The following is a 20,784-nucleotide window of genomic DNA, read 5'->3' on the forward strand; positions in this document are numbered from 1 at the left end:
CTCAAATTTGTTGTAACAAATTTATAATTTTGAAGCGAAAAAGATGAACAAATTTTAATATTGTAATTTAAAGCTATGACCGTTGCATCGAAAATGGAATTATTTGTTGCGAGTTATTTTAAGTTAAAAACGATTTATTTAAAAATTGAAATAGCTGATTTAGTGTGAAGAATTTAAATAATTGCTTGTTTCCGAAATTTTAAATGATCAATAACTTTGTGGTTACGATAAAATTTATGAGATGAATGATAACGATAATTTTTACTAAATGACTTCAAAATATTTAAAATATCTATAATATGAATATATAATATATTATTCAAAATATTATTATAATATTAAGTCGGCTCCCAAGAACTGTCAAAATGTTGTGTTCATACTTTTATACATATCTCAAAAGATAGACTACGGAACAGTACCAAACAAAAAGCAAAATGATTAAAAATTTATTCCCCACAAAACTACACATTTTTTGTTTAATACTGAATCCGTTTTTTTTTTTGATCTGTTGATCTGAGACTAGGGTGCAAAACGCAAGATACTGCACAGATCGGAAAAAATACACCATATCTGCACAACATCATTCTAAATATTTTTGCAAAAATTGAACCCGATACTAGCAGTAGCAAGGATAAAACAACCTTTAGAAAAATTTCTTTGAGAACGACTTTTTTAGAAATTACCGCTTACAAAATTTATTTACGAGTTGGAGGCGCCACAATGGTTTCCGGTTGAAAATTGTTGTCGATTTTCAGATTTGTATAAAAGTAAAAAAGTGTAAAAACACAGAATTTTTTTGATTTGAAAGTTTGATTTTGTCAGTTCTCGGGGGCCTCCTTAATAAAAATTTAAAAGCAGCATAAAATCTACTTACTCAGAAGAAAGTCAAAAATCGAATCCCCCACAAAACCAAGGGCTAATCTTGCGTAAGCTACGCTAACTCGCTTACCTCTCACCATTGTTAAGTGTTAAATTGTTTCCACATATGCGGAATTATGCAAATTTGACTCTTGTGACGTCCTGGCATTTAATCAAACCTCGTTTAACTTTCTTAATGTTATTATTAATTCACAATTTAGGTGTTTTCCGATTGGCAATTTCATTATTATTTAACATTAAATTCGGTAATCGTTGATTTAAATGAAAACAATACAATAACGCTATGAAATTTTCCCAAATATCCTGAAAGAGAAGTTAAACTCTAAAATTGGTGTTAGATCTGAAGTTATTTTTGGAACTCAATGGAGTGAATTTTGTGTAACAACAAATTTTGTTTGTTTAAATAATACGGAAAATATATGGAAGAACCTTTGGTATTTTACCGTAGACTGTAATTTTGGTCATACTACCTCTTGTTAGATGTTGCCCCTAGTACTATACCGGTACTATTTTAACATTTTCGCGTTTTTCTCCAATTTCCTTAGGGATTTTCCTATCTACTTTCCTCCTAGGAATTTGTTATTAACAGAGCAGCAATCGTGCCATGCAGTATTTGCTTACAATAATTTGGTAAAAATAAAATAATTGTTATACAGGGCATTCATTTCAAAAGGAGCCAGTCTCAATAACTGTTGACAGTGAGCAAATCTATTTTCAAGCAAAAACAGGTGGATTAGGATCGCGAGGGGGAAGTTCAAAACCAACATTAGTTACATTTTAGGTTTTACCCCTTAATCGCTAGCCACTCCTACTTTAAAATTTCAAGTAGCATCCTTTACTTTTTTAGACATTTTCGGAAAGGGAAATTTTTTTGTATCTTTTTTTTTGTGTTTTGTAACCATTTTGGGTACCTGGATCCGTTAAATTTCACTAGTTTTTTGGGAACAAATTTTTCCATGACATTAAAAATCGTATCATAAACTAGTGATACCATCATATCAACATCAAGGTCTTGATAAATAATAAATAACAATATAATTTGAAAATTTTTGTTCGGAAATGCTTAGAAAATCATGAAACGGTCATGTTTCTGTTTCTAATCTGGGCGACCTGGCACTCCAGAAATCTAGCTAAGAATTTCATAGGCTGATTTACATTTTGAAAGTCCAAACTATAAAATAATTGTCGATTTGTGACAAATCTGGCGGTAACCAAGCAAGCATAGTAGTAAATGTAAGCATTTGCTCATAAGAACAAACATCTTTTTATGAATATGGATTTGAGTATAAATGCTAATACTTACGTATAAGTAGATAATAATTTTTATGAATATCACCCAGGGTGGCTCGTTTTTAAAAAATCACTCTGTATTAACTAAATATGCTTACTTGTTATAAAATCACTTGAGGTGTATTTTTTCGAAGCGAAATAATGAACAAAACTCAGTTTCAAATTTGCGTTTGCATCGATATTTTTGGTGGTGTCCACGTGTCAAAATATTTTTTCACAACATCTTTCAGAATTTTAACAAAAAACATAGGTAACCGCATCGGCTCATCTCGTTAATTTAGCAATAAATTAATACAAAATTTTTCAAAATTCAGACTAATTATACATAATATGTGAGTGATTTTTTATTTATAAAAAAATCGTTTCTAAAGCACTTAAGACTATGGTGACAAAAATTATTTACACTTTGAAAGAGTATCCCAAAATTTTTTTATTGATGACGAGGCAATTTTACGCTGTTATTTTCGCTAAATTAGCCAATATCAATTTTTGTTGCAAAGAGAATTAATATTTTAGTTGGCTAAACAATGTGTTCGTCTTTTTTTAAATAAATTTATTACCTGTAAGAAAACAGATTTCTTTCAATTTCTACAGATAAAGAAGTTTAAATACGTAGCCATGACATGACTATCGTAGCATGTACAAGGTGAATTTGAAAGTTTTGGATATTTTTTAAAGGGTGATAGAGTTAAAAAGAAGTCAAAATAACTCAACTTGCCTTGTCAGCTTGTGTGAAGTTGGTTGTTAATTTGCATTTGCTGGATGAGAAAAGGCGGAATGAAAATTTTTTTCAGCCTTTAATAAATTGAATTGAATTGAATCAAGTGGATTGTCCAACTCTGACGAATTAAATGATCTATCATTAACATTTACATACGCAAATGTTCACTCGCTTCTCTGGCTAGGGGCTGGGATGAAAACAAATCAATATTTCCAACCGTAGACGTATCAAAATGTGAGCGCGCCCAGTATCTCAGTATCTTTCAATACCGCTTGAGATGCTGTTAGAAAATTGCAAAGATTTCGTTTAACTCAAGTGTAAAAAAGTTACTTTAGACAAAATAAAAATGCCAGATTCTGATAGATCATCTGGTGATAACAATTTCAACGATGAAGCTCTCCCAATTCCCATTCAAGTGTTTTTATGGAGACAAGTCAGGTATTTTAACAGAAAAGTGAAAAATAAGAAAAAATCTAATTATTGTTTCCGTAGCCCATTTGTTAAACCCAAATTAGGAAAATTACATGAAGCATCATGCATGGTAATATAACAGAAAATAGTGAATTATTGTTTTTATGAAAATTATTTTTACAGTTTTGTCAACATTCAATGACCGGTCATCATGTAAAAATAAAAACCAGAAAACGGACAAATTTTTAAATATGTATTTTAGGAACTTAAAGAAGCGTGTAAAATATTTGAAAAAGTGTTAGTACAGAATATTCAAAGTGGGTTAAAACCTGATTTGTGTGAAGCAATTCGTTCGATACCTAGATGGAAATTAATACAAGCTTCCCTTCCACATGTCATGCATTCAACTGCATCTTTATTATTTACTCGGTAAAAAAATTATTCTATTTTCATGCATTATTGAAATAACAATAATTTTTTTGGTCATTAGAATGAAAGACGGAAATATTCAAAGTCTAGGAGCTGTTGAAACAAAACTAATGTACACTTTACATTGGATTATTTTGGATGCAGCAGAAGAATGTGCGGATAGTGATTACGAAAAAGGAATTTTCCACTCATCACCATTCTATTATTTGTTTTCTATTCCAACAATAACAGTAAGTATTAATTTATAAAAAATTTGATCCCGTTTTTGAAACAATTTTTTAGCTTTTTGTGTATTTATTTGCTCCAATGTGTCACCATTTGAAAGAATCGGATTTCCAAAATTTTCGTTTAGAGAATGGACTTAAAATATGGCAAGCCATGTGGGAGTTCCGACATCCGGAAGCTTTGTGTTTTACCTCACACTGCAAGCCAAAACCGAAATATCTTTTGGGGAAAAATCTCAAACAGAAAACGCAATTTGGTGATGTTTTTCTAGGACGTGAGTATTTACTTAGCGATAACTTATTAAATGTTGTTATTTACCTTAAAAAATATAGTGTTGAGTTATTTTTTTTGTATAAAAAGGAAAATATTTCTAAAATTGCATATCAAACATATTTGGGCAGAATGAAACAAGAATTAAAAAAAAACATAAAGAAAGAAAAGATATGATAACATGAAATGTAAATGTAAAAGCACATAATAATGTGTCGTTTGTAGCTAATTGATTTTTTCCAACCCTTTTAAAATAACCGAACTTCAAATAAGTTAAAAAAACATAAGTTTGTATTGTAGTTCACTTTTGAAACACTATGTATACGTGGAAATAAGTTAAGGTGAGACGTGGCTTTTTAAAAAAATATATTAAGTAATTTAAAAAAGTAACCACAATAAAATAATGTAGCAAACAGTAATAAACGACACATTATATAAAAATTGCATATCTAGTTTGATCATTTCTAGTTTTTCTAGACGTGTTATTGTAGTTTGTTCGTCATCCATCAGATGCGCCGGGCAAATAATAATAATAATTTAAAATAAATCAAAAAGTCATCCCAAAAAATATTTTTACAATTAGTGCTCTTATGCATGTTTAAACCGTGAATGTCTTAAACCGAATAAAAATCGTAAATTCATTTCGTACTTTTTGGTAAAAAATTTTCTTTCATTTTATTTTGAATTTGTTTTGAAATAGTAGTTCAAACTTTGAAATAACTTTGTCAGTGAAAAATTTTCTTAAATGCTTATCAAATAACGCATTTTAGATGAAAATTTTCGTTGTTTTCATTGTTTTGACAAGCATCTTATATATGTTTTATTTTTTTTAAACAGGCAAAATTAACGTTATCCAAATTTAATTTTGAAATTTTTATGTTCGCTTGGCACATTTTTTCCAACATGTAAGTTTTTTGTTGAAAAGTGTTTACAGATTAGGGAAAATAACGCATTTTTCATACAATCTTAAAGTTTTAATCATTTGATATACAATTCAGTTTTTGAACATTGCAGTAATTCCATTTTTTTTGAGAAGACGAATCGGAGAAATTTATTTTATTTTTTATTTAGGAACGATTTAAAACCCTTAAAATAAGTAAAAAAAAACAGCATTTTCAAACTAAGTGTACACTCTGTTAATTATTTTCACATAATTTCCTGGAAATCCAGAACAATAGCGGATGTTCGACGAATTTTCTACTTTGTTTAACAAAAAAAACTTCAAATTCTGGAAATGTTTACGTGTGCAAAACGTCCTAACCTTTACAACAAACCAATATAAGGAAATTTCTAATTTAACTGCAATTTTCTATGAAACTTTACAATTTTATTGGCAACTTTGATGTTGGTCATCGTTTATATTCTCACCTGAGGATGACCACTTTGTGGTCGGAACGAGTAGAAAATCTAACAAGAAGTAGGTTAGTTTACAAACTGTTCAGAGAGTTTACACAATATCCAGCTAATTTATAAACTAATCTTTAGGGTGTCATTTTTTTTATCATGTCTGAGTGATTTTTTTGTTTAAAATCTTAATTCCTGCTTTATAGGGCTTCACAGAGAGAAAAATTCTGTAGCTCTTGACTCCCGTTCTTGAAGACAAAAAATGTATCACTACTGTATCACTTACAACTGACTATTACCGAATTTCTACCGTTTTTCTTGCATTTAAATCACACTACATTTTATTGTTACTCAAAATTGAAGTTAAATTTGATGCAATGAATTCAAATTTTGTCACCAGAATGATACAATCTGCAGTCAGTGAAATCAACTCGTTTATTAAATTAAGCTATAAAAGAATTTACTCGGTATCGCTTGTTCGTGCTCTAAACAATATCGATTATTAAATAATAACTAAGTAAAATAAGAAGTTTGTTAAAAGTTGAATAACTTGAAAAAGGTAAATGGAACACCCTATTTTTTGTCCTTGCTTCTCAAAGATTATTAAATTGTCTATCTAAAAACACAAAGTTACTTTCAAATGCCTAAAGTTAATAATTAAAAAGATATTTCACTTTAAAAGTTAATTTCAGCAACAATTCACACTATCCATGAGCATTGTTGTTACCATTTTAAACTACACCATAACCACCACAGCAACTCCACCACAGACAATTATTTCAACAAAAATTATGTTTTAATTTTTCCTGTGGTAGAAATTAATAAAAAATGTATCGTAAATTACGAGATTTCAATACTTTATTTTACAATAATTTCTAATTTTTACAATCTTTTTTAATATCTAACTAAAGTTTCAAAGTTCTCAAAAATCGGTATAGAAAAACAACTGACTGATTCAAACCATAAGAAGTGAAAACCTTCATTCGTCATCATTTACTTGTTGTGATCAAAGAATGTTTTTACGCGACTGACGTTTGTGTAATGACTTGTTAATAAATTATCACAATTTATTTACACGATAACCCGGAAAATTCCCTACACAAACAGAAACAAAACGGGACAAATCAATTGCAATTGTAACGAGAATTGTGAAAAATATGCAGTGTAGATACTTTTATCTTTTGTCTGCATTTTTTGTATTGAAATCAGAATGCTTTAATTACAATCAAAATATTCAGTTACTGATTGACCTAATTAATCTTAATTTTGAAAACACAAGTTGTGTCTATTTTATTGAAGACTATGTCAGTTATTCGAACTTGATTTCGAAAGCTATACAAAGCTTACAAATAATATCAACAACATTGGACAACATAAAAATATTACACACATTACCATACACCTGTAGTGGATATATCATTTTGTGCAGTAATGAAAACACACTCTTAACTCTTTTTTCCATGAAAAACGTAAATTTGTACTTCAAGCCCCATAACCAAGTGCTCTTATTTATGGACAATTCGACAAAAGTGGACAAGAAAGAAATGAAAGCTGCTTCAGAACTACATAATTTAAATTTATTCCTCGTTGACACATTTCGAGACAATAATATGGTCTTGCGTTCTTCGGACGAAAACTTCAGGATTATTTCTCTTCATTATGATAAAATAATTAATGATGGGTTTCAAATACGAAACGAATTTTTAAGGAAACAAGAATGGATGCCCCAAAAAGTTTTGAATAGATTGAACCAAAACTTTTCTGTTGTTCTATTTAACTGTCCTCCTTATGCTATGTTCAACGAACGGAAAAAAATGTTTGAAGGAGTTGACATAAAAATACTAAATGAAATTGTATTGAAATGGCCTACACAGTACTTATTTCTCACAACTCATAGAGACAGCTCTGAACATTTGCACGCCAAAGCTCTTCAAAAAGTTGTTGATAATAAATATGATATTGCGATTTGTTCACAATGGTTAGCAGCTGCTTATCAGTACAATACTGCAAATTCAGTTCAATATACCACAACTTGTAGAACATTATTAATACACCGTTCAAAACTTTTACCAAATTACAGTTTTATCTTCCAGGCACTTCAATTGGATTTGTGGTCGTTGTACATGTTCATTTTGTTGCTTTTCTCTTCAATATTTTTTCTTACATCAAATATTATCGACCAACTATTTAAAACTAAAAGTCTGTTAAAACATGATATCTCACTGGCAATAACTTACACTTTGAGAATTTGTTCTTTGGGTTCTATTTATCGTATTCCATCAACTGTACATTTTACTCTTAAAATTTTATTGCTTAGTGTATCAATTTTTTGTATGCTTATTTCAGTTTATTATTGTGCCGGATTAACAATTTCTTTGCGATTTCCTCGTTTTTCCAAAAATATAAACACGCTTCAAGACGTTGCCGATAATCGCATTAAATGGTTAGACCCTGATGATTATTTAAAAAATTGGATGCTTGACACAAATTCCGAATTATTTCAACAACTTTCATCACAATTTGAAATGCAAACCAGTATTTCCGAATGCAATAGAAAACTGCGTGATGGTCAACATGCATTGATGGTTCAAATTCCTCCAACAGATAAAGAAAGCTATGTTATGTTTTCGGAAATATTGGATCAATATGGTAGAAACAATTTAAAGCTTCTTTCGGAGAAAATTGCTTGTTTTTATTGTCTTTTTCCCTTGAAAGTCAATTCACCGTATTTGATACTTTTTAATAGAGCTATACATTCTTTTATTGAGTATGGATTTATCGATCATTGGTATGACAGTTTTGTTAATAAGAGAAAATTTAGATTTATGAAAAGATTTTTTCAAACGTATTCACAAGAAGTGTTTCAAATTATTAATTTAGACAAACTTGAAGGAATTTTTTTTGTTTTACTTTTGGGTCATGGGCTTTCAGTTATTATTTTCTGTTTTGAATGTTATCTCAATAATAACAGTCAACATTTACAGATATGTTAATCTATTTTTTTGTTAATCTGTTAATCGTGAGTTTTAATAAAAATAATCAGTTAAAAATTTGTGTATAGCCATAATCCGTTAGGTCCCATGGTTAGGTCCCACACTATGAAAAAGTTTTCAAGATACCAGAACTTCAGATTATTATTATAGGTAATTCACATTCGATTTGTTAATTTAAAATATAAGGATATATTTTTATTGTGTTTTTGGATTTCTTAGGGGAGTTCTTATTAATTTTCCCAATAACCCTATATCTAAGTTTAGCAATTTTTTTCGATATACTTTTGTGAAATTATACTTTTTGTGGGGATTGAGAAATTCATTGGCCATAGGCCTTTTCTCATAGATTGTCATGGAAACGCGAAAAAATGTGAGAAATTAAAGTTTTTCAAACCAATATTCAATGAATTTATTTTGTTTTCACACGAGGGACAACACAATTTTGAACAGAGTTTGTCGTTTGTTTAATGAGAAATGTTTTTATGGCAAACTATCTAAAAATAGCTGTGGTTAGTAAGAGATTTTCTTCAATGTAAAAAACACCAACATAACTTGAAAATTATCACAAATAAGTATAGTATGCAGAAAAAAATTCTCCATCTAATAAAATAAAAATTGGAACATCCCATTAAAAAAAATAAGTTATGGTTACTTGAAGTTGTTCAAACTTAATTTTAAACAGACTGGAGAACGAATGTACGCTTTCTCTTTTAATTCTCCAAATATGATTTCGAAATCTCTAAAACATTTTTTAAGTGACAGGTGCAAATTAAAAAATTTTAAATATCCCGAAAATGGTTAAATTTAGGTACAGGGAAAGCTGATAAAACCGCCTTAAAATAACTCTAGTAATTCAAATGCGCAGTAAAAAATATAGCTTTCCATTTAAAATTAGAAAGTTGGTAGCGACTTCCGGCATAATCGAAAGTGCCGCCATCTTGAAAATATTTTCATTGAGAAGAACTTAACGGATTATGGCTGAGTACCAACTTTTAAATAAATATTTTTGTTAGAACTAATGTGGAGTTTAGACGGAATAGGCTCTAAAAATGTCAAGATGTATGATTGTGGAAGAACAATGAAGCAATGAATACAGCAAACCAAAAGGCACACTGAAATTAGTAGTTGTTGATGAAACCTGGAAACAAGTAGAATTTATTTTTTTTAGAAATGTTAAAATAGTAAAAGATACTAAAATGAAAAAAAAGTTTTATCTAATAAAATAAAGAAACATAAATACATAAATGTGCGTATGGTGGTAAACGAGAAAACCAAGAAAGGAATCAAATTAATAAAATTGAAAATTACAGAATTTCTTAACGGAAAATTAATATACACCCACCAGTAAGGTGCAAAGCCAATTCTGTCGTACACACTTTACAAGAACCGACTTCTAATTAAAAAAATTTGAAAAGTTCATAAAGAAAAAAAAAATTGATTTTATTAACAGAACTTTCGATAGGAAGAAAAGTAATAGGTTGCTTTTATACAGAAGATAAAAGCGATTCTGCACCAGGAGATTTTCAAAAATGTAGAGAAAACTATGATCAAGTGTTTGCACCTGTGGTTCGACAAACAAGATTAAGAAACCTTTTTGGAAATGGCAAGAAAAGAAAAATAATGATGTAAGAAATTATGTTATTATGACATAAAAGCTGTATTTTAAAATAAAATATTAGAAGAAGGAATCCACAAAAACAACTAGAGGGTTTTATAAACAAAGAGAAGAAAAATTTGGTTTATAATATTTGAAAATTTTGGGTTCAGAAGGGGAATAGTAAATGTTTGTTTATCATATATTTTAATAAGGAAACTAAAAACTGTTGATATATTTATTAATTAAATTTGATGATATTTTAATAGAAATTAATCGACAGAATTAAAAGAAAACCTGATTACAAAAGAAGTAGAAATAAAATCTTTGCATGAATTGTTAATGAATGGAAATGATAATAGGATAGGTTAACTTCGAAAAAAGGTGTTAGATAATCGAAGATCGAAGAACATTTCCATTATTGATAGTTTTACTTCAATTTTCCAAATAAAGTCATTTAATATTTTCACTTCGTATTTTTTGCAAATCTGCAACCTAAAAACTAACATTAAAAATTAACATTAAAAAAAACTAACAGAAAATGTAAAACATAGTCTTTTTACTGAAACTCACAATAATAGTACCAATGTGGGGTTTAGTTATAAAATAAGAGATCATGCGTTTTTTGCCTAATACTTAACTTTAAGAAATAAATATTTAGTATATTATCAAATGTGTTAAAAATGTAATCATTTTGAAAAAACACAATTTTATAAAATGCATTTTTGTTTTTGTATTATATAGAAAATCTTCGCATCGAGCTCCAAATGCTCCGAACTTTAATAATTTATTAAGAAAAAACTAACCAAAGAAATTGTCATTCTATGATTCTATTAAAAAAAAATGCATTATTTAGCATAATTGAAAACATTTAAAAAATTCTTCAAAAATGGACACATTTTTAAATTGTTGATCTTATTTTTTTATGTGGTTTAGACAAAACAATCTTGGTTTTATGCTTTTGCCAAATCCTGTACGTTAAATAATTATAGTTTTTTTCCACGTTGTTGCGTTTGTGAATAATATTAAAACAATCACAGAAAGAAAATGTTAAGAATATTTAGTTTTTTTCTTTAAATAAGTATTATTTTTTGACGAATTTTTTGTTTATACCTACATTATTTCAAATTGATATCATGAAAATACATAACATCTTAACGATAAATTCACTTTATTAGGTCATAAATACACAAAAATATAAGAATGCAAATAACTTTTTATCTCTGATATTGCTACAAGTTTGCTCGTTTGGACAAAACTGATGCCAAATATTCGTATAGAAAAACAACAAAAGCACTTAAATAACCAATTAACAGTAAATAAATTGCCCCTATAAACCTATCTACATCAATATTGTGATGATTCAAGTCGTCCGAATAAAGAGAATACATTGATGCAAACCGAGCATGAGAATTATCAAAATACGTAATATTCCTCAGCCAAAAACTTATTAAACCTTGTTCCTGAAACCTGGCATAGTACTTATCAAACAAAACTTTAAACGGGGAACGTTTCTGTATGGGAAAAACGATATAAAATTCACCAAGACATTCTTTCAAAACCATTAAATGTTTCTTCTCGTAATTATCCAAATCCTCTGTATCAGTCACATACAAATTCGATAATTGTTTAACAATTCTTGCAACATCACTTCCTTTTTGGGGAACACCAAGCTCGCCCAATTTTCTCAATTTTTGGGAATGTGATTTTTGAAATGATTTTTTTAAATAGGGTTCTTCTAACCAATTTACGTTATATTGTACCATATCTTTAATGGTTTTAATTGTGTTGGTAAGTCTGGGGTTTGTCAACGAACTAGTTATTCCAGCCGAATAATATGTGGAATAAACCAAACAAACCAAAAACCAAGTAGCAAATAAAAGTCTTAGAGCAGTTTCAGATGATCTAGACATGAAGTTTGAACCTCCAAGTGTCATTAAACGCAACAAATGCAGAAACGTATCAATTCTGTTGTCTCTTAATTTCCTAATTTGGAAATCATCTTTTTTGAAACCTTTGTAAATTCGAGAAGTTTGAAGAATTGCAAACCAGACTAAGACAAACATCGAAAGGGTTAATGCCCAAACGGGTGCAGGAAATGGTTGCCAGATGAATGTAAAAGCCGGAAGTAATCGTGGTTTAGGCACAATAAAAGTGACACAAATCTGTGTTAAAGGATACGTTGTGTCTACTTTTGTTAAATTCTGTGCCATAAACCAATGGGAACACGTTGCTAAATCTGCTGATTTATTGGCAACGGCCTCAGCTCCTAAAACCCATTTAAGAAATATTTGTTCACTTTGTACCATTTCGAATCTTTTGGGATATTTCCCAAGTATGGTGTTGATAAGTTGAAATTCGACACCTCCACTTATTCTATTCCCATTATCAAAGTAAAAGTACGGACTACAGTTGAACGTTGATACAACGAATGGCTTACTGTGTTTGTAACTAAGTTGAGGAGTCCATAGAGGTTGGACTAAATGTGCAGTGTCCAAGTGCATAAAAGTTTGATTCCAACTTGCCAACGTTTTCTTTTTGTAAATAGACTTAACGTAGATTTTTGTACATTTCTGATTGGCCATTTGAAATTGAACACTGATGATATCAATGGCGTACAACATGGTGGCGATTAGAAGTTTTTCAATTTGAAGACTTTCTCCCGAATCATAAAATATTAAAAATCGTTCGTATGGTTTAATTGTACCGTTTGTTTCCAAATCTTGTAAAATTATATCTCCAAGTTCTGTAATGTCTTCAGTTGTTATAATGTATCCAGAGCATAAAAAATCACTCGAAACATTTTTTTCAATATTTGTAAACTGGATGCTAGTGTTTGCTAACACTTTTGATATTATTATATCAAAATCTGTGTTATTTGAAATGTAGTAAATACAGTGTTGGTTTATGAAGACAGACTTGACTATTTGTAGGATGAAATAGATTTCATCTGCTTTCAAGTCTGAGAATTGGACGATAATGAATATCAAAATGATAATGATTAGCATATTATTTTGTAACAAACACCATCCATCTTATTATTAGTGTTACTATATGAAAGACTTTTAGTAAACCAAGTCGAAGTAATGTCTATTATTCCTAATGACATTTTTTTAGATTATACGTTGGCTACTTATTTTTACGAAAGTAATTTGCCTGGCTTTCCTGTTATAGATTTATCAATATTTTATGAACCGTTGGAAACACCTAATTATTTATTATGGTACAATATAATTGATATAATTGTCATAAAATAATTGCTAAGTAAATAATTTAATGACATCAAACCGGAACAGTACAGTAACAAATATGTTTGTGAATGGCCAGTTTTGGTTTGTTTTCGAAATAACGATCTCCGTAATTATAAGTTATTGGTTAACTAATAAACTCTCTTGTTGTGTACAGAGAAATTCATTAAGGATCGAACTTGACAATTAAAACATATCAGTTTTTATTAATTAATTGCAAAAGTGTTATAAAGCCCAAGTTTTTAAAATAAGTTAAATAACATGACATGATTGAATCGCTGAGCGGAAACAGCAATTTTTTTTTCAACATAACATCTTAATTTTCTAAATTATTTAAAATAAATTATCTATTTTTTGTGATAAAGAAAAATTTTGAAGAATTCTGTTTTACAATTGTTGCTGTTTTTCATTTAGAGCCGGTTTACAGAACATTTTAATCGCAATTAAACTTTAATCGCGATTAACTTGACATTTGTCAATGCATTTTAAATGGCAACTTAATTCGAATTAGTTTAATTTTGAATTAAATCTTAATTTCGCTTTCTGTAAACCGGCCCTTAGTTAATCAATTAAATTTTAATTATGGTGTAGTAATGAATAATTAACGATCTCTAAGCTTTTGATGTCAAAATACAAATTTTGAAAGAGAAAAGATATTTCATGTTTCACAAAAAAAAATTATTAACATAAATGCAAATAAGTGTTATGCTGAACAAAGTACTTTTCCCTCCTTATTTAGATACAGTCACCCAAAATGAAAATTTCTTGATCGCATCTAGCTCCTGTCATAAATCAGCAAAAATCTTAAACTAGTAATTTTTTCATTTTTTTTTTTGAATTGCGTTTATCTTCGTTTTAAATTATTGAGGATTTTTTGATGGAAATAGCTGATTAAGCCTAATTTTTTTCCTCAATTACTTCAAAATATGATCAACGAAATCTCAAAGAGATTTAATGACAAATAATAAAAATATCAAATTTGTTTGCAAATTTAATTTGCTAAATTATATTCCAGTTGATGCTTAGTATTTTATCGGGTTCCACTTGGTTTAATTAATTGTTGAAAAAGATACTCATTTATTTTACAAAATTTATTCCAAAAAACTTGAATTCTACAAAAAGTAGAAAAGTACAAAAGCACATTTTTTGAAGTAGAAACAAAACTTTTTTGATTAATTTTGCTAACACTGACTGAAAAGCATAAAATTTGATCAAATTGATGTTATTTTAGTTTGTCGTGCAATGTAGAACGTTTAAACTTTAATTTGCAAGAGCTTTACTTGATTCACTTTAGTTTTTGGGCAAACCTTCTTTAAAAATAAGCCAAGAAGACTTAAAAATTTGGTCGAAAAATGTTTGTTTTCACTTTATATTTTTCAAGCAATTATCACTTGTTTAAACTTATATTCTTAGTTTCTTGTGACAACACACTGAAAAATCATTAAATTTCGTCCAGTAAAATCCATTATTTTTCCTTTTCTAGATGTTTTAGTAAGATTTAAATCTTTCTGGCTTAAGCCAGAAAGGAAATTTTCACTCACAAGTAAAAAAAACAGTTCAAAATTTTTTTAAAGTTTTTTGAAAGTAGATGCATGTTAGATTTTTCAAACAGGTTTCAACCAGAGACTTATTTATTGTACAAGAACATTTTGCAAAAAATTTTGATAAAAAATAATGCTGTTGGTTTCGTTTAGTTTATTATTCGTTTATGGCTAAAATGCTTTTAGCCTTCTTCGAGGAAAAAACTAAGCTTTTTCCGAGAAAATATCTAAAATTTAATGAAAAATCACAGAATTAAATTGAAATTGATGTTACCTTATTTGCACTGGGTAAAGACTTATTTATTTTGCAAGAATGCACGAACTTGTGAAAATACACCTAAAAGTAAAAGATAAATAAATATTGAGGTTATTTTCTCTCGATTTAGCTCGTTTTTGAGCAAAATTTTGTCAAAATAAACCAAGAAACCACAACATTTGGTCGAAAATTATATTTTGTTTTTCGGCTAAAATTTAGTTTGTTTAAAATTACAATTGTTGGTGTTTTTTCCAAAGCACTCTTCGCTTTCTCCATTTTGATCACCATATCAGATTCCATCATATCACGTAATACATCGTTGTAATCAGAAAAAAAAACACTTTTCAAAAATACAAAAAGCGAATATGGCGTTCATAAGATAAACCAAAGTTGAGTGTTGTAACTATGCCATCAAGAACGCTTTGGAAAATACGATGACAGATTCAGATTCCATGTAAAAAAGTGCCTGAAGAACGTCTTAGTTAAAAACATCTAGTCCTTATGATTTTCGCTTGACAAAATAAAAATTAAAGTTACAGATTTTAGTTTTTTTTTTCAATAATTAAAAACTAAAAATTATACATCAAATTCTCTTTCAGATAATTGTTCAGCATAAAAATGGGCAAATTGGCCAAATTTAACCGACCCCGTATCTCTTATTCCTAATAAATGAGACTCCCATGGTGGAGCTCAAAAAACGGGCACTCCGTATAAAAATTTCTTAAGTTTTTTATTCCAAGTTGATTACACCAACTTATAATCATTTAATTCAGAGCTAAAATATTTATCATTTTACCGAAAAAGATTTATTGGTTATTTAGGACAGGGAGTAATTAAAATTTATACTATTTTTTTGTCGTTTCGATTTTTTATTAAATCTTCATATATATGTATTTTTTTAAACCGAAACGTCGCAAAAAATATAAATTTTAATTACTCTCTGCCATAAATAACCAATAAATCTTTATAGGGCCTAATTTTAAGGACCTAAATGTCATTTTAAAATATATCATTTTAATTATCCAGCTTGGCTTTGCCTATGAAGGGGTCGGATAATCGAGGTTCTACTGTATTAACATTAAGAAATAGTCAACGAGTATAACATTTAATTTTTGTAAATTTGATTCAGTCAAACGCTACATCCATTAAAAAATTAAAAAAAAATGCAAAAAGTAGTTCAAATTGTTTTTATTGTTGTAACTCCTACATCCTACCACGCGATCATTTGAATTTATAATTAGAATTGGCGGTTTTGCGTCTTTGTGATTGAAAAACCAGTACATTCTGAGAGAAAAAGTGTATTCTAATTGAATACTACCGTTCAAAACATTATTATTTGACTCTTCAGCTTGATTAATTAACACAATCGACGTTTTCATCCAAGTTAAAAAAATGTTAAGCTACTCCAATTATAAATTCAAATTATCGCATGGTACATCCAATACCAGTACTTTTGTGCCATTTAACTGATTTTCTTTTTAATTTAATCTAAAACCACCTTTAACATCGATTTAAAGAAATGGAGAGGCCATTATTAAAAAATTCTCATTTCTTGTATTTTTAGAAATTATCACAAGTAATGACATTCAGTTGGTAATTATTTTTATTTATAATAAAGAAGCAATTTCTTAGAACTGTAGTACAGCTCAAATGAAATTATTGGCCCGTATTTTTGAATAACCCTTGTATGCGTACCTACTACTTTCCAAACACTAAGAAAATTATACTTGATGTGTGTACACTTTTTGTGTGATAATTTTGGGATTTGTCACAATAACAAATCATTTATGTATCGTCACAATAAAATCAAACAAACAAGTCCTAGTCCAAAAATATTTCTTTACATTACAATTCGTAAATGAATTTTATACGTCTGATGTTATTACACACCGTAATTGGCAATGTTGTCTTTGCTGATAATACAAATTGGATTTCGAATCTAATTAAATGTGGTTTCAAAGATAATTGCATATGTGTGATAAGTAGTAACAATTTAATAACAGACTACACAAAAAGCCTCCAAAATGTCCAAATGGTTACACTATATTTAGGTGATTTTAGAAATACAGATGAGTCACTTTTCGTCTGCAATGGATATGTTATTTTCTCAGACGAGGTGGAAGAAATCAATAAACTGTTCCTCATAGCTGACATAAACTTATATTTTCAACCTCATACACGCATTTTATTAATTACCAAGTGTTCCAAACAACTCAACATGACCGAAATCTCCGAAGCCACCGAATTGCAACACTTGCACTTGATTATAATTGAAGAAGAATATAATTGTAACAACAGTCAAGAAAAAAAGACAACGTTTTACTCATCTTCACCGAAATTACAAGCAAACTTTGTGCACAACTTGACAATTTTAGATCGGAAAAAAAGCCTAGCTGCGATCACCAAAATGCCGACATGGTCTCCAGCTAAAACTTTAACCAAGTTTAATCGAACTTTTTCGGTTGTTTTATTTGACTGTTCTCCTTTTGTCAACTTTAATGAATCGACAAATAAATATGACGGTGTAGAAACACGAATGTTGGACGAAATGTTAAAAGGATTACCAACTAGTTACAATTTCCTCAAACCAAGCTTTTCTGGAGAACATTTATATGGAAAAGCTTTGGCTCCAGTTAGAGAAAATAAAAACGATATGACAATTTGTTCTCCATGGGAGCAGGCTGTCTTTAATTACAAAATTGCAAAAACTGTTGAATATTCAGTCATTTGTAGACAGGTTTTGGTACCAAGGCCACAATTAATGCCGAATTATAGTTTCATTTTTCATTCACTTCAAGCAAATTTGTGGGGCTTGTACTTTTTCACGTTGTTTTTCTGTTCTTTTGTTACATACGCTATTGCGTCTTGTTTCACGACAAGCAATTTTGAAACTGTTGTCCTTTATTACGTAAGAATTTTTTCGTTAGGTTCTATTGAGAAAATACGTTGTTCTAACATACAAACGATTAGAATTTTACTTACAAGTGTTTTGATTTTTTGTTTATTATTTTCAACCTATTATTCGGCTGGTTTAACTTTATCGTTGCGTTTCCCCAGATTTATGCGTAAGATTGATTCGTTACAGGATGTTATTGATAGTAAAATAAAATGGTTTGAGCCGAATGAATGGATGAAAATTTGGATGAAAAACACCTCGAATGAAGTGATCCAACAATTTGCCGATTTGTTTGAAGGTTTCAATAATATAACTGAAAGAAATGCAAAGATAAAACATGAAAGTTATGGTTTATTGGTTGAAACAATTATGGGAGTAAAAGAGAATCAACGCTATGTCATGTTTTCCGAATCTTTGGACGAATTTGGCAAAAAACATTTAAAAATTATAACCGAAAGCATTGGTTGTTTTTACACTGTTTTTGCATTAAAGCGAAATTCCCCATATGTGGATAAATTTAACAAAGACATACTGAGTTTTATCGAATTTGGTTTTACAAATCATTGGTTGATAGAGTTTAGTGGTAAACCTGAGATAAGATACATGGAGATGTTTTTTCAAAAATACTCAGATGAGATGGATCAACTTATCGATATGGAGAAATTACAAGGGGCTTTTTATTTCCTGCTAGTGGGTCTCATTTTATCAACCGTTGTATTTTTCACAGAATATTTTTTTAAAATTGGTCTCAAAAACGAAATTTATACTGAATAATAACACATTTTGTGATTTTTCCATTAAGGGTTTATAAATTACAGCTGATTACAAAATGAAGTGTTTTCTTAATTTTTTCCTTTTCGTTTTTACATACACGGTGATTTTTAAAGAACGGCAGGCGATGTAGAACTTTTTTTAGAACACTAAATTATTTCTGTGTTAAGAAAAATGCTCAAACAGGTACTATCATGTTCACCTTCGATTCAAAATATACGCTAAAGCTTAAAAAATCGAATGGAAAAAAATTGGTTAATTTATCTTGAATGGTTATGAAATTTTTCTGTACATCTATGCACGACGACGCCATTTTCATACAAAAATTAACGTAGGTCACAAACTATTGCAGATAAGTCTAAGAAACTGGGTGTGTTATAATTATAACATAAGTTATAACAACAATTTAGTAGCGAATCAAAAAATGTAACAAAAATTTGGGGTTTTAATTTAAAAAAACAAAACGGGACACCTGTATACAAATCAGATCGAGAAAAACTTAATTATCAAAATAAAATATATAAAAAATTTAACTCTGAAGAGTCCTCATGTTGAAAAAGTAAAAGTTGGTAAGTAATATTAAAAAGTAGATTTTTTTATTAATAATGATTTCGGTGGAGGTGTTATACGTTTTACACAAGCCACAATTGATACATTAAAATACTTTTATTCTTCGATACTGTCAAAATTTACGGTTTTTCTCCTGTGTAAGGAAGTTTTGACAACTGTTTGGCATTTCTCAGTACGAAACGTCAAATTATTTTTAACAAATTTAAAGCAATTTTAAGCCGTGCTGAGTCTATTTCGAAGAATAAAATGTTGTATTCAACTCGTTTTTGTGTAAATCGGTTCATTTATTTCGCCTCGTGGATGATAAACCACTCGTTTTCACTCGTGGTTTAAAAATCCACTCGTGAAATAAAGCGTCCGATTTACACTCAAACTAATTAAATAAATAACTATAAAGAATAAGAAATTGAAATTACATTTAAAAAATCTATTTCTAGTTGTACAAATAGAAGGTTACGTAATACGTGTTCATATCACGTCGGGGTCACCAATATAGTGTGTAGGAAAACGAAACACTTCACTGATGAAGGACGCTAAAAAAACTGAACGAACATAGAACTACTTATGTAACCTAGGACACACTTTAGTCGTAAATAAAAAGATGCACTGCCATCTATCGAGCAAACTTCGAACGCATCTAACCGCTACATTTTGCATAAAACCATTTAATTTTCATTAAAAGTTAAGTAACAAGCTTAAGTTTCAATATACCCAAAAAACCAAAAATTATAAACTTGATCTCTTGAAAAATTATTATTCAAGATGAAATTTATAGTTGAAGTTAAAGTTAGAGTTAAAGAGTTAAAGCGAATGGTTTTCTTAATTTTCTAGTGATTATCGTTTTTATTATACGGATTTTATTGGTTTTAGATTTTTATTTTTTCTTTGGTAAAGACACAACGTCACTGCACTTACTTTCGACTTTACATAATGGAATAATATTGTAAAATTGTATACAACTTTGTCATCATTCTAAAAAAATGCGGAAGTTTAGTGAATTTAAATAAATTCGAATCAAAGGCATTAAAGCCGTCAGACACGATTGAATTAGGAACCGGAATAATTTTACTTGAAAACCTGATAAAAGTGCATTCAAAATCCATAAAATTTTTGACAAAACATCGACCTTTATTTTGTCGAATCAAACAAATTATGTAAAACGTTTCATTTGTACGAGTACAATAATTTTACAAAAAAGGAATCGAGAATGAAATCTCCTATTATTTTAGTAGTATTTAACAGAAAACTAATGTGAAATGATTCAACCAAAGGAACAAGCAAATTTCAACCTGATTCTATTTATTTATCCCATCTAAAATGTTATGGTTTAGTTAATCGCTTAAAAA

At 29.1% G+C, this 20,784-nt stretch overlaps 2 protein-coding genes across 13 annotated transcripts in view; both read left to right on the plus strand.

The window, feature by feature from the left end:
- Window positions 1–20,784, plus strand: part of unc80 (uncoordinated 80) — a 60,618-nt gene that overhangs the window by 2,201 nt on the left and 37,633 nt on the right. For 7 of the 12 annotated variants that reach the window (XM_015981935.2, XM_015981943.2, XM_015981959.2 and 4 more), the window contains exons 1-6: window positions 3,115–3,328; window positions 3,383–3,431; window positions 3,485–3,514; window positions 3,564–3,730; window positions 3,792–3,960; window positions 4,013–4,229. In XM_015981935.2, coding sequence (XP_015837421.1) covers window positions 3,237–3,328; window positions 3,383–3,431; window positions 3,485–3,514; window positions 3,564–3,730; window positions 3,792–3,960; window positions 4,013–4,229 — 724 coding nt within the window. In that variant the 5' untranslated portion in view covers window positions 3,115–3,236. Of the gene's footprint in view, window positions 1–3,114; window positions 3,329–3,382; window positions 3,432–3,484; window positions 3,515–3,563; window positions 3,731–3,791; window positions 3,961–4,012; window positions 4,230–20,784 lie in introns of those variants that run through there. The other 5 variants (XM_015981965.2, XM_015981952.2, XM_015981951.2 and 2 more) reach the window with 2 other exon arrangements.
- LOC135265879 (uncharacterized) lies at window positions 17,420–18,909 on the plus strand. The gene is made up of 2 exons (XM_064356201.1): window positions 17,420–17,489; window positions 18,129–18,909. Exons 1-2 carry the CDS (start codon window positions 17,420–17,422, stop codon window positions 18,869–18,871), a joined length of 813 nt encoding a protein of 270 aa, XP_064212271.1. The 3' UTR covers window positions 18,872–18,909.

This window comes from Tribolium castaneum, chromosome 4, assembly GCF_031307605.1.
Source record: "Tribolium castaneum strain GA2 chromosome 4, icTriCast1.1, whole genome shotgun sequence".
Lineage (NCBI taxonomy): Eukaryota > Metazoa > Arthropoda > Insecta > Coleoptera > Tenebrionidae > Tribolium > Tribolium castaneum.